Genomic DNA, 13,527 nt, shown 5'->3' on the forward strand with positions numbered 1-13,527 from the left:
AGTTGGACAGACATTTCAAGGCAAACAGAGCAGAGAATATTGTCCAGAGCTGTCACCGGAAACCTTGGGTGACTGCAAGCTCTTCCACACACTGACCTTTTCCTCCCACAGAGAATCTATTCAAGAATGCAGCGTTACACAAATGCAACTGTGAGAAACATACTTGAATTTCTCCAATAATAATTCAAGTGGCACAATAGAAAGCCACATGATGAATCAGAATTCTTCATAAGGTTCCTGTCCATAAACCACGGCCAAGACTCGTGTATAGACTGTCTGCAAGGTCACACACACACAAAAAAAACGTTAACTAAATAAAAAAAAAAATGTAACACAAAACAAAAATGTAGATTATTGATGTTAAAAATAAGAAGCAGCAAAATTGCATATATAAAATATAGTCGTATGCAATGTGTCATGCACGTTTCCTTCTTGAGCATCAGTAAATGTTTTCACCTTTTGTAATAGTTGTGTATGAGTTCCTCAAAAGATGGATCTCAAAATCATACAGTCACTGTTGGAAAGGGTTCAAATATGCAAAAAATGACAAAAAAAAAACCAAAACAAAAAAACAGAATGTGCAGGACCTGTAGGAATTTTTCTGAAGTGGGCAATGTAACTGCTCAGGGCAAACAAGGGACTCATGAAAAACTAACAGAAAGAAAAAAAAATCATTGATCATCAAGGTAACAACACACAATATTACAATCCAAGTATATGTAAACATAACCTAGTTCATTTATGCAAATTTAGTTATTATTTTGTTTTGTGCACTTTTAAAAATTAGGGTTTCAAAAGGGTTCAATTAGGAATCTTCTTTAACATTGCTATAGAAGAATAGATCGGCAGAAACTTTCAGTGAAAAGTTGATAAAATAATCACTTTTTCTTAGTGTGAAGAACAATTTACATAAAGTTTTTCCATTACAAAGAACCTTTAGCACAATGGAAAGGTTCCATGGATGCTTCTGGTTCTTCATAGAACCACTGATGCCAACAAAGAACCTTTATTTTTAAGAGTGTGGATTATAAGTAAACATCTATTGTGTGAAACAGCTTTTTCTGGACAGTACAAATTAAAAAACAGCATGCAATTTTTAAGACCCCTCTTATTTTGTTAAAATTATTAACAATCCGCAAGAGGCATGTAAATGTATGAACAGAACTATTTGTTTTTTATGCATATTTTGCAAATCTTAGACATCTCAGTTTCTCCACACCGCAATTTTTGATGCAGTATCTCAAAATTTGCATAAAAATATGTGGATGGAAACCTGGTTAGTGAGAGCACCTCTCTTTCTTCCTACTGCGAAGCAGAGCTGCAATCTCTAAATGGTCCTGAAGTGATTTGTCTCTGGTGAAGCGACAGCTTTCAGCACTTAAAGACTTTCTTAGGAGAGAACAGAGAGTCATGCAGGGTGAGTCAGTTCAGTTCTCGTTTACACCCACTCTCTCTCTCTCTTTTTCCTCCTCAGATTTCCTGGCACTGACATACTTTGTAAGTACAAGCCACAGCTGTATTCTCTTGCATCCTTAACACAGGTGAGTCGTTCACTCCCTCTCCATCACTCTCTTGAGCTCTACATCTCTCACAGTCTTCTCTGTGCTAAAACTCAGATGCAGAACATCACCTTCTGCTTTGTGTTCCAGGATTCTATAGGATCCAATAAATGACTCTGAGAGACTGGATGGCAGGTTCAGGGCTGGAAAGGGTGACACTCACACTGATCTTGATCGTCACCCATGTTGATCTGGGCTTTGTGGTCCATGAAGGCGTGCTTGAGTGTAGCTTGCTGGGTTTAAGAGGGAATTAATGTGATAGTCCGTAAAGCTCAGGGGCAGAAGCAAGGATAAACAGCTGTCTCCAACAGCATTGTGGGACACATCTGTCACATGTCCACTGGTTTTACCCTGTAGTGGGATTGTATGTGCGTGTTTGAAGCCGTAGGCCAGAAAGCAGCTGAGAATGACCTTATGATTGACAGTGCTGAAACTGTTCAGATTCAGCAGACACAGTGACAAGACTAAAACATAAGTCGGGCAATTTTCTGACAAGACCTCATTAGGCTCATATCAGCCTGATCATCAATGTCATCAGCCTGACACAATGCAGACCCTCAAAATGCCTGACGGGTGAACAACTTGCTGCAGTGGCACAACATGACTTTCTCTTCTCAAAACAGAACTTCGTAAGTTATACATTGTTTCTTATAAAATTTCTTTCAAATACCAACTTAGGTAACACTTCAGATTAGGGAACACATATTCAATATTAATTAAAAGTTTTCCCTCAATAAGCTCCTAAATTGCTGCTTATTGATGGTAAGTAAGGTAGTTGTTGTAGTAGTTATGTTTAGGTACTGGGAAGGATTAAGGGAGCTTAAAATATGGTCATGCAGAATAAGGCATTAATATGTGCTATAAGTACTAATAAACAGCCTATATGTTAGTAAAATGCATGCTAAAAAGCAACTTGGTAATAGTGAATAGTTCTAAAGTGTTACACAAACTTATTTCATACACAAAAAATGATTTTCTAAAACAATTATTTTGCTAAACTAATCTGTTAAATGGGCCATATTCTGTTTGTTTTTGTTGCATTTTATTTTTAGTCCACTTACTATGATCGTTGTAATTCAGTTTTACATGACCATTTTCTACCTCCAAACCCTCCATTTTTGCTATTGTATCTTTAAAACATTAATGTAAATAATCAGTTATAACTGGTTTATCAGAATACTAAATAGCTTCTGGTGACCTCACTATCATGAAGATTTCTCAATGACACATTTCAGAAGATTATTTTCCAAAAATGTACTTGAGAAGCAACATTTCATAAAATATTAAGACTGACAATATCTTGAATATAATTTTATTTAGTCTTAATGCACCAGCAGAATTTTCACTTATTATATAAAAAGCAAGTGAAAAAATCTGCCAGTGCAGTAAGAAAATACTCATAATAAAGATACATTCTCTGAAAACAAGTCTTCACGTTTTATATGTTTATATAAGTAAATTTATCTTTAGATATTGAAACAGGAAAATATAACAAAAATACTCTGTATGATTTTTTATTTTTTTTTTTGCAACGTTGGCTGGAGAAGGAGCAGGGAAATCCTGTTTTACATAATATGAAAAATTTGGAATGACGTGAGGTTGAGTAAATGATGACAGAATGATTATTTTTGAGAGAACTATCACTTGAAACAAATTTGTACTTATATATATATAAAATTCAAAGATCAGTAAAGGCAATCTGATTGAATTACTGTATGGTCTGCCACAGCTAAACAGAAAAGTTCCACTGTGTCTCTTTCTGTGCATCTCATCTGTGAGCTCTGTCAAAATACTTCTCCGCTGCTCATTCCTGTACTTCCTCTCCAACTTTACGAGCCCTTGCTGTCTCCACTCTCTCTATACATGTCCCTCGGCTGCTTCAAACCTGAGAGTGTGCCTCTCCAGTAGATTCAGGCCTTCTTTTATTTCTCCTTCAATCTGAACTCTGCATCCTCCTCCTGCATCCACCATGATCCACTGAGAGGATGATTTCACCTGCAGTCTTCTCATTTACAACAATCTCACCCCATCTCTCCTGCCCTGCTTGGATCCTCGGCCCCACACTTCGAAGCATCGGGAGCTCAAATGAGATGCAAACACCTCTCACCTCCTTGCTCTGTTTCTGTGAGAGTGAAACCTGTCTTTTGAAGAGAGAACTATTTTTTCACTGTATATGTTTCCTGAGTTGAGATATGTAGTTTTTTTGCAATTCAAATGTTCTTGATATTAGATATATTGTTTCTTCAGATAAGATTATTGGTTTCTGGGTTCAGCACAGTTTGTATTGAAACCTCAAATTTTGCGGCTTGTTGAGAGGAAGTGTGCTATTACTTTAAGCAATCTGACTTCTTTTTGCCTGGCAGATGATTAAAGATGAAAAATGCATATACTCAGCTGTTCCGTTTCAGGTAAGAAAGACACAATTTGAACACCTCAGCAACAACACAGCAAGCCCTGGAAAACATCCTCAACACTCTAGCACATGCTCTGACTCAATGAGCTGTGGGGCTTATGTGGGCAACACAAGATACCCTCTTTTCTTCCCAGTGATTTCCTTTTATCTACTACAGTCCAAGTGCATACGAAGTGAAAAAAGGCAACAAAAAAAACAAAAACAAAGAAAACTATGTACTGATGATTTATACAGAAAAGTACAATGGAGTGCAATAATGACTCATTTTTACAGTCTTGGTTTCTTAAGTATTATTCCCTTTCATTTTCTCCATATGGATTTAAAAACATTCTTCAATAAAGAGTTTTAAGCCATGAACTAAACCAACCACCCCTGAAATGAATCACAGCATTACAAACTTTGATTTGAAGCAAAAAAGGACACCACACTTCAAGTTTGGTGTCAGTAAGATTTTTTTAAAGAAACTAATACTTTTATTCAGCAAGGATTCATTAAATTGATCAAAAGTGACAGTAAAGACACTTTATAATAAAAAATAGGAATATTAAGCGGCACTACTGTTTTGAGTATATTAGAATTATTTCTAAAGGATCATGTGACACTAAAGACTGGAGTAACAGCTTTGTTGTCGCAGGAAAAAATTACATTTTAAAATATATTATAATAATATTTCACAATATTACTGTTTTACTGTATTTTTGATTAATTAAATGCAGCCTTGGTGAACATAAGACACTTCATTCAAAACATTAAAAAATCTTACCAACTCCAGACTCTCCAACAGAAAGAATAAATCCCTAAACCCAAGTATAAGCAATAGTAAAAGTGACACCTTGCTTGCCTTAATCTGAAAAACTGAGCATGAATATTTAAAATAAGATTTAGAATTTAAAATCTGCTCATGTATAAATAATCTGAATTTATGAGAAACTGGCAAAATGTTCAAAATCCACAGAATAGTCCTGTTAACCACTCTCTATTCAGCATGAGTCACTGCTTCTTAGACAGTGTGCACTTTATTACTCTCCTTCCCATAATACTTAGACCAATCTCAACCACATCCCAACATGCCTTCTTCTCATTCCCATAGTCCTCCCCTGCTGCTGTGTCTGCCACGCACTAACCAGTCCCGGCAATTTGTCTGAGAGCTCTTTAACAGACTACACATCCTCCCGGCAGGCTAGCGAAGCCCTCTGCGCTGTTTATAGAGGGCTGCAGCTGCAGACGGGAATGCTTGTACAGCTGGACGCTCCCTGCCACTGCACCTCGGTGCTCCATCTCTAACTGAGCCCGCCGTTGATCCATGCCCTCAGGATAAGAGTGGAGTAGAGGAACCCTCACAGATAAGAGTCAGTTTTTTTAACTCTTGTGAAGGAGAGGTGGGGGAAGACGTGGGCTATTATTGACCGCCTCATTCATTTGACCTTGAGCGAATATCTCCCCCCTCCACACACACATACTCATCCTTCATATTTTTTCCCTTCTCCTCTCGACCCCCCCCCAGAGCGGCCATTAGCAGACTGAGATGTTATTAGAGTTGGCATTTGCTGAGGTTTGGCCCCTACTCTGACACAAATACACATTTGCATGCTGGGAGTCCTGTCCTTCCTCCATCATTCAGAGGGTGCTCTATTGCACTTCATTTGTCACACAGGACTCATAATCAAGCACACTCTTGCATACACTGTAGACATAGCTCACCCAGATATAAAATGAATTTTCAGGTAGAATCTGAAATTTAAGTCATTATTCACTCTCAAAAAAAAAAAAATCAATGTAATCATCTTACATTTAGATTAGCTTTGCAGTCATTTAATATGGCTAACACTACTGGCTATAATAAAACTGTAAATGGTCATCAAGGTGGCATTGATTTAATAAATAATTCCTTTGCATTGAATTCTGAATTTTAAGCAGCCATTATTCCAGTCTTCAGTGTCACATAATCCTTCAAAAATCATTCAAATAGGCTGATTTTGAGTATAATAATAATAATATGCAAGATAATAATGTCATATTTATTATCAATGATGAAAAGAGTTGTGCTACTTAATATTTTTGTGGAACCCAAGATACATTTTTCAGGATTCTTTAATGAATAGAAACTTAAAAAGAACAACATTTATTTGAAAGAGAAATCTTTTGTAACATTATAAATATCTTTATATCAATTCATCACTTTAATTCAATTCTATCAATTTGATCACTTTAATGCATCCTTGCTGAATAAAAGTATTAATTTTTAATTATTAATTAATTAATTGTTTTTTAAAATAAATTTATATTTTTGTACACGCCCACACACAACCTTTGATGTAATATTTATCGGTTATTGACTATAATTTAAAAAATAATTATTGGCTAATCATGTCAGAAATTTTATATCAATGCATCTCTAGTGTTTTTGGCACTTGACAGTCAATTCTCCTTTTGTGCTCCACAGAGAAAATAACAGCATTAGAGTGTGTAAATGACAATTTAATTTTTTTGGGTGAACTGTCCCTTTAAGCATTCACTCTCAGACCTCAATCACACACGGATAGCAACATGCATACAGGAACCATTTTCTCTCAATTTTCTCTTCTCTTTATTTCCTCTCATAGTAATGATGCTTTCAGCGTCTTCACTACCATCCTCTTGACAGCCCTCCCTCTTTTTGTGTTCTCGCATTCTTTCCTGTAATCATTTCCTGCAAACTCTGTCAAAACATGCACTTGCTCCCTGATCCCAAAAATATGTGTTTTGTTGTTGCTTTCCTCTAAGTGTGACATCTTGGTGACAGCCTGTCAGCATGTGTACATCTACCCACATCAATTCCATTCCTCATCCATACATCAATCTCCATCTCTTCCCCTCCTGTTCTCTAGCAGCGCCTCTCTACATGACATTAAAACCTGCAATAATATTCCCTGCAGTGTCACACCAGTGTTCTATATTCAGTGGTTTTTCACCCATAATCCCACAGGACGACCTAAACCCAGAGCGATTGTACTGGTTTCCCAGCGCTCCGCCGTTGCCACCAGCCTGTGATATTTCCAGCTCAACTGTCTATCATTGAGGCTGCTAATGCACTATATTTGGGAGTTTATCTCTAGAGATTCACAGTCTGCTTGGAATCTGGTATTTGTTAGTCTTGTTTAGCCAGACTTGCAGTGCAAAGGTCTACATTGCAGCTTATTTTGGCCAAGCACTGCCCACTTCACCAGAAAGCAGTCACCTGATCTATACAGTATGTAACAGTTGTTTTTTTGCAGAACAGGGTGGACTATGTACACTCTTGTTCAAAAGTTTGGGGTTGGTAGGATTTGTTAATGTTTTTGAACAAAGTCTCTTATGCACATTATTAATCAAAAATACAGTAAAAATTAAAATCAATGTTTTCTATTTTAACATATTTTAACATGTAATGTATTCCTGTGATGGCAAAGCTGAATTTTCAGCAGCAATTACTCCAGTCTTCAGTGTCACATATCCACAAATCATTCTAATATGCTGATTTGGGGCTCATGAAACATTTCCTATTATTATCAATGCTGAAAACAGTTGTGATGCTTAATATTTTTGTGCAAACAGTGATGAAACGTGATGATGAGTAGAAAGTATTTTTTGGATTTATATTTCATAGTTTATGTAATAATAAAAATGACTTTACTATCATTTTTGATCAATTTAATGTATCCTTGCTGAATAAAAAGTATTAATTTCTTTAAAAATATATATTACTGACCTCTAAAATTCTGAATTGTAGTGTGTTTGTTTAATGAATATCTTGTTTATGTGCTATTAAGTGTTTCCACCAAAATCTTTCAAAGATTGATTCCTTGCAAACTTGTTCTTTTACAGAAGAGCGCACTCTAGAAGCCTGGAAGCTTGCAGACGCAACTTTTTCTCAGCAGAAGAGTGATAAAAACCAGTGCACCCTGACTCCTGGAAACTGGAAGCCAGCCAATCAGAGAGAAACTAGTGATTTCAGCCAGTCCTAGCCATTTTTGTGTGCAATATGCATCGTGGGTGGTTCTTTTCTTGTTTCTCGACTGCTGCCAAGAACTGGATTCATCAGCGCTTGCTTTTAAAGATTGTGACCCACCTGTTGGAGGGTGTGGAGAAGACGGCGAGGATGATATCCCTGCCATGCATGCGGATGATGGGACTGGTGGAATGCAGGAGGTTGAAGTAGAAGTGCGAGTCTCCTGGGATTGAGCAGTTCAGTCGAGCTTTCAAGAACGACGTCCACTGCTTTTCCAGCACACGCTGTGAACCGCCTTGATCGGCTTTGCACACACGTGCCACACGAGACACAACCACCTAAGGTCAGAGAAAATGACTTTAACAGAGATATTAATTATGAATTTTAAGCATTTTGATAATACACGTATCAAACAGTACTGAATCCTTTCGCAAAAATGCCCCAAATCTTTTAATCCTCGTGGATTTTAAACAGATTTTGGAGAGTAGCTAGTCTGTGTAAAATGGCTAAGCTAATATAAATTCATTCATGAAAATGTCAGCATTCCCTAAAATGGGTTAGCCTAGCGATTTCAGAAGAGCCAAATCCAAAGCACAGTGGGCTTTTTGTTCTCCTCGAGGTCCGGCAGTATAAAATGCTTGCGCAAGCACAATTCTGTTCTTGCAGAAGTCTTGCATTGCTAATTCTCACATAAAAGGAACCCTTGTTATTCTGTCGATGTGTTTTTCTCAGTTTTCAGTAAATGATATGACGGATGGTATTTCAGTTGCCCTGAAAAACAACAACAGAAAAAAAAATTCTGTGTGCCTAAATTACACTCAATACAGCATTCTAGGGCATGATTATTAAATTAAACATTCAGCACAAAAACAGGGAATAGGTCATACCGCTGTCTGACTGGAAATATTAGTATTGACATTTGAATAATATTGCCAGACTGGACATACGGTAACACGATTTCAGATTACTTCCACCACTTGTTCCTGATCTATCCACCACTGATCTCCCACAGGAAGATTTTACTCCTATAGTCTCGTCCGTAGCTCAGGAATTCTATATTTATATTCATCCATTTGGCAGATGTTTTCATCCAAAGTAACTTACATACCATTCAAGGAAAACATTTGATCATTTCCCAGGAAATCAAACCCATGATCTTGGTGTTATTAGTGTCATGCTACTGTTGAAAGCAAGAGGAACTAAACTAAAACATGAAATTCCTTAGGATACATCAAAATAGACACAAATGAGAAAATAGCTGACATACAGCATGAGCATAAATATACAGAATGTAAGGTTTTGAGTTCATACACTCTTTAAAATAATGGTTCCAGAAGGGGGTTTTCACAGTAAGGCATAGAACCACCATTGTGGGTTCCCCAAAGAATCTTTTCCTAGAAACTTTTGAGCAGTAAAAAGTTCCATGGATGTAAATGTTTCTTCATAGAGCCATATATGCCCATAAAGAACCTCTATTCCCATAATAGGAATAAAGCTGCCTTCTAAGTGTAGAATGACATTGTTTCTGAACATGTCTCTTCTATAAAGGAGACATATATTGGGGTCTTTTCCTCATGAAGAAAACCTGAGAATCAAGAGACTTGTGCAAAAGTCTTCATCTGCTCTACCATCCTCTCACCTTCTCCAGGTAGTTGAACTCCATGGCCATCTCTCTAAAAAAGAAGTAGACATGTGGTCCCCATTCCACAGCACTCACAAAGTACGGCTCTGAAACAGACAGATCAGGACCAAACCATAAATACACATTACTACTTCCTCAGATCACATGATTTTCAGAAGAGCTGATCTGACTGAACTGTAGTGTTGAACTAGAGGCTGCTTTCCAATAGGGCCATTATCTAGTCAATGGATACACAAACCAAAAGAAAGAAAAAGTGAGGGCGTTTTGGGACAGGAAGTGACCCAGGACAGCAGGAGGGAGAGAGCACAAGAGTTTGAGTCAGGACACAGATGTGCTTTTTGCTGCATCAGTGAGAGATCACATCAGAGCACAGACAGCAGGAGCAAAGGAAGATGAGAAGAGGGGGTGCAGTTTGACATCAGGTTGGCTGCTGACTCAGATGTGGATCCTCAGAAAGCCTTATCGACCCTGACACTAATGCTCTATTTCAAAAACCTACCTCAGAATGCATTGTGACAACCTCAGTGAAAAATAACTCCCAGGTGGAGGATGAAAGCGAGAGAAATGTTTATATATATTTTTTTATTTTAGATACTAAATGTTTACAATCATTTAAAATTTCATTAATCTGTTTGTATTGGTACTTTCCGTTATTATAAAAATTATCCCACAGGATAATATATAATGATTTTTTGTTCAAAATGGTCACTTATGAGGTTCAGTTAATATATGTAAAAAGGCAGCTCACTAGGTTTTCTAACACTGAAGTCATGTGAGTGTAAACAAATGCTTTTTAACAATGGACATGGCACACATTAATACACTTAACTCTCTCTCACATACATTTTACATACACAGACAGCATTAATATTACATCCACGTGCTGACTCTGCACAGCTTCCTCTTCCTGTCAACTAACGTTTGACGTCTTTATTACCTCGAAACCATTTGGAGTCATGTTTCACCGTTCGCAGAGCAGGATTGTCCCCCAGACTCCTGTAGATCACAGCATCGATGGCCAGAAAATCAGTCACTGTGGCAGTGTAAAGATTCCCCTCTGAAAAAAAGCACACAAACTACATAAAATCTCTCTCTACAATCATGTGTAGAGATAATATATGAAATATATATACAAATATTATATTATTTTATCATAATTTATAACAGAATGAAGACCCCTTTTCCATCTAACATCTACTACCCTGTGTGTAGAGAAGTATGTGTTTTCACTTTCATACATCTTTAGTTATACACATTAGTTGGTATATTGGTTAAAACAACAGTTATTTTTAGCTGCTTTGTTTCTTTGCCTCCCCTGATGGGTCGGCACTGCCTTCCGAACTAAAAATATGATCTCAATATACTTTCGTTGGTGTAATGCATCTTCATATATTAAAAAAACATTTCATTTCCTTTAGGTTCATCACGGCAGGAAGCAGTAAACCCGTAATGCTGTGCAGAGAACATGCTGGACAGCATATGTGCATGATTAGAGTGAGAGATACCCATAAATATTGTTCAAAGACTAGCATGTAATTAAGTTAGAGAATAACAACAGGGACATCAGCTTTTCCGCACTGCTGTATATCTTTATTTAGTGCTGTAATACGCAGGGACATTTTGCAGTCATGTTCAAGGGAAAAGAAAAACTTAAAAGGCGATGGTGGAGTCTCACCTGCAAACAGGGCCACGTTGGCATGTTTCGGGTCATATGGGCATCTAGCCATCCCACTGACAGTTTCTCCCACCATCTCAAGAGTGTCTCCCTGCACACACACACACACACACACACACACACACACACACATAGAGAAAACACATTCAATAATTAGAGAAAAATGCAATTAGCAAAAATACAGAAAGTAGGTGAAAAACTGACTCTAGCAAAACAAATGTTTTTCTCACATATGTACACTTTGCTAATACAAAAGCAGAAAGAGAAAAATATGAGAAGCGCAGAATAACAGAAGCAAATTAAAACAAAAGCTCAAATTTTAATTTCAAAAACATCCACAGGCGATTTATAGCAGAATTACAGTTTAAGCTAAAAAATTATTCTCAGGCCATTAAAACTAACTATAAATAAACCTGTGCACTCTCCCTCTTTCTGTCTCTACCATATTTTTCTGTCTCTAGAGAGCCTGAAACTCTTGACAGGTATAATGTTGCATTACAGGTGTGCGATAATTCTTTTCATTTGCTCAGATTTACAATGGCGCGTTTCAAACCTGACAGGTTGAGTTTGTTCATGTTCAAGACTTTTTCATACACAAACTTTTATCTTTCTAATTCCCTTGATGCAAATAGCGGCAGGTGCTTGTCAAGAGTGGGGAAGCACAGATGTCACTTATGAAAATTTTATTTTACTGTTTTATTTTAATGTCTGTAATTTTGCTCCTATACGCTGTTTCTCAAATTACTGGTGAACAGTGAAATTACTTTGTAAACTAATTTCTTATGAAAACCTTATAAAAAAATTAAGTAAAAACAGTAACATTGTGAAATATTATTACCATTTAAAATAGCTGTTTTCTATTTGAATATATTTTAAAAATGTAATTTATTCCTGTGATGGCAAAGCTGAATTGTCAGCTGAAATTACTCCAGTCTTAAGTGTCACATGATCCTTCAGATGATCATGATCCTTCATTCAAATCTCTTATCAATGTTAAAGACAGTTCTGCTGCTTAATATTTTTATGGAAACTGTGACATCAAAAAATATATACTTTTTTCAGGACTGTTTAAATCCAGAAAAAAAGTATAACTTTTTGATACAAAGCTTTTATTTGAAATAGAAATATTTTGTAACGTTTTAAAATATATTAACGATTAATATAATGCTAATTTAATGCTGAATAAAAAGTATAATTACTTCTGAACAGTAGTACACAGTATATACATTTCAGCATATTATATTATATTATATTATAAAAATTAAAGTATATTATATTATATGCATGCTTATTCATTTGTGCATTTCTCAACCTGAAAGAGGCAGGTTGCAATCCGGCAGAGCCGATTATTAGTAATTATGTGTTTTTCTTCTTTATTCAGCAGATATATCATTAGTGTGATTGGTTCAGAATGAGCGGATCTGACATGCGAGGCAGGCGCAGCAGTGCTCAGATGCGGCATTTAAGGATACGGTATTCAAGTTGATGCCGCAAGTGGACTAACAACTAAGACCCTCCATTAATGTGACTCACGTATGCTGGGGGCAACAGAGTCACTGGACAGATGGATGGAAGGCAACACACACACAAACACACTCACACTCAGAGTCTTGGATTCAAACAATGTGCCCGTTGAGTGGCATTACCATTCTTTTCGAATAAACAATCACGCACGGAAAACTGCATCTGGACTGATTTATGACAGCTCTCTGCTCTTGAGGTCATCAGAAACAGCTTGGTGCTTCTAGCTATATTGATGGCCAGGCAGGTGGAAAAACAGAGAATAAACAAACGGCAGGGGAGATTCTTTCTGCTTCGGGGTTTTGAACAGATTCCCATCTGAGTCAGTAATGCGTGGTGACCCAATGAAGCCATAGTCATTTAGAACGATGCTGCAAGCAGTGCTCTGAAATGCACTGTGAAGTTTTAAAGCGAAAAAGCAGCTAGGAAGAATGAAATAAAATATGTGTGAGAAATGTAATGGGCTGAAAAGAGTAAATAAAGTATGAAAAAATGTAATGAGAAAATACAGACCCCAAATACATTGCCAGAACATTGGAGAAATGAAAGACTAGAGGGTGTGGTGATTTTTCCGAAATATGTTTTTGTGCATGTGTTATGCAAGTGTGTTTCAAGTATTCAGTACTCACTGTATAATTGGCACATAACGGATTGAAGGCGTTGGTTCCGCAGATAAACAATCTGCCCTGCCGGCTGAGCAGAACCTTCATGTAGTTACGGCACTCATCCTACAAAAAAAAAAAAACATCA

At 36.9% G+C, this 13,527-nt stretch overlaps 1 protein-coding gene across 1 annotated transcript in view; it reads right to left on the reverse strand.

The window, feature by feature from the left end:
- The window catches only part of LOC107700081 (semaphorin-6B-like), a 38,326-nt gene extending 24,799 nt beyond the window's left edge, over window positions 1-13,527 (reverse strand). Inside the window, exons 1-5 of the mRNA XM_016501603.1 lie at window positions 13,407-13,527; window positions 11,257-11,347; window positions 10,519-10,638; window positions 9,579-9,667; window positions 8,060-8,277 (exon numbers count right to left, since the gene is read on the reverse strand). Coding sequence (XP_016357089.1) covers window positions 8,060-8,277; window positions 9,579-9,667; window positions 10,519-10,638; window positions 11,257-11,347; window positions 13,407-13,487 — 599 coding nt within the window. The 5' untranslated portion in view covers window positions 13,488-13,527. The remainder of the gene's footprint in view (window positions 1-8,059; window positions 8,278-9,578; window positions 9,668-10,518; window positions 10,639-11,256; window positions 11,348-13,406) is intronic.

This window comes from Sinocyclocheilus anshuiensis, unplaced genomic scaffold, assembly GCF_001515605.1.
Source record: "Sinocyclocheilus anshuiensis isolate Anshui unplaced genomic scaffold, SAMN03320099.WGS_v1.1 scaffold477, whole genome shotgun sequence".
Lineage (NCBI taxonomy): Eukaryota > Metazoa > Chordata > Actinopteri > Cypriniformes > Cyprinidae > Sinocyclocheilus > Sinocyclocheilus anshuiensis.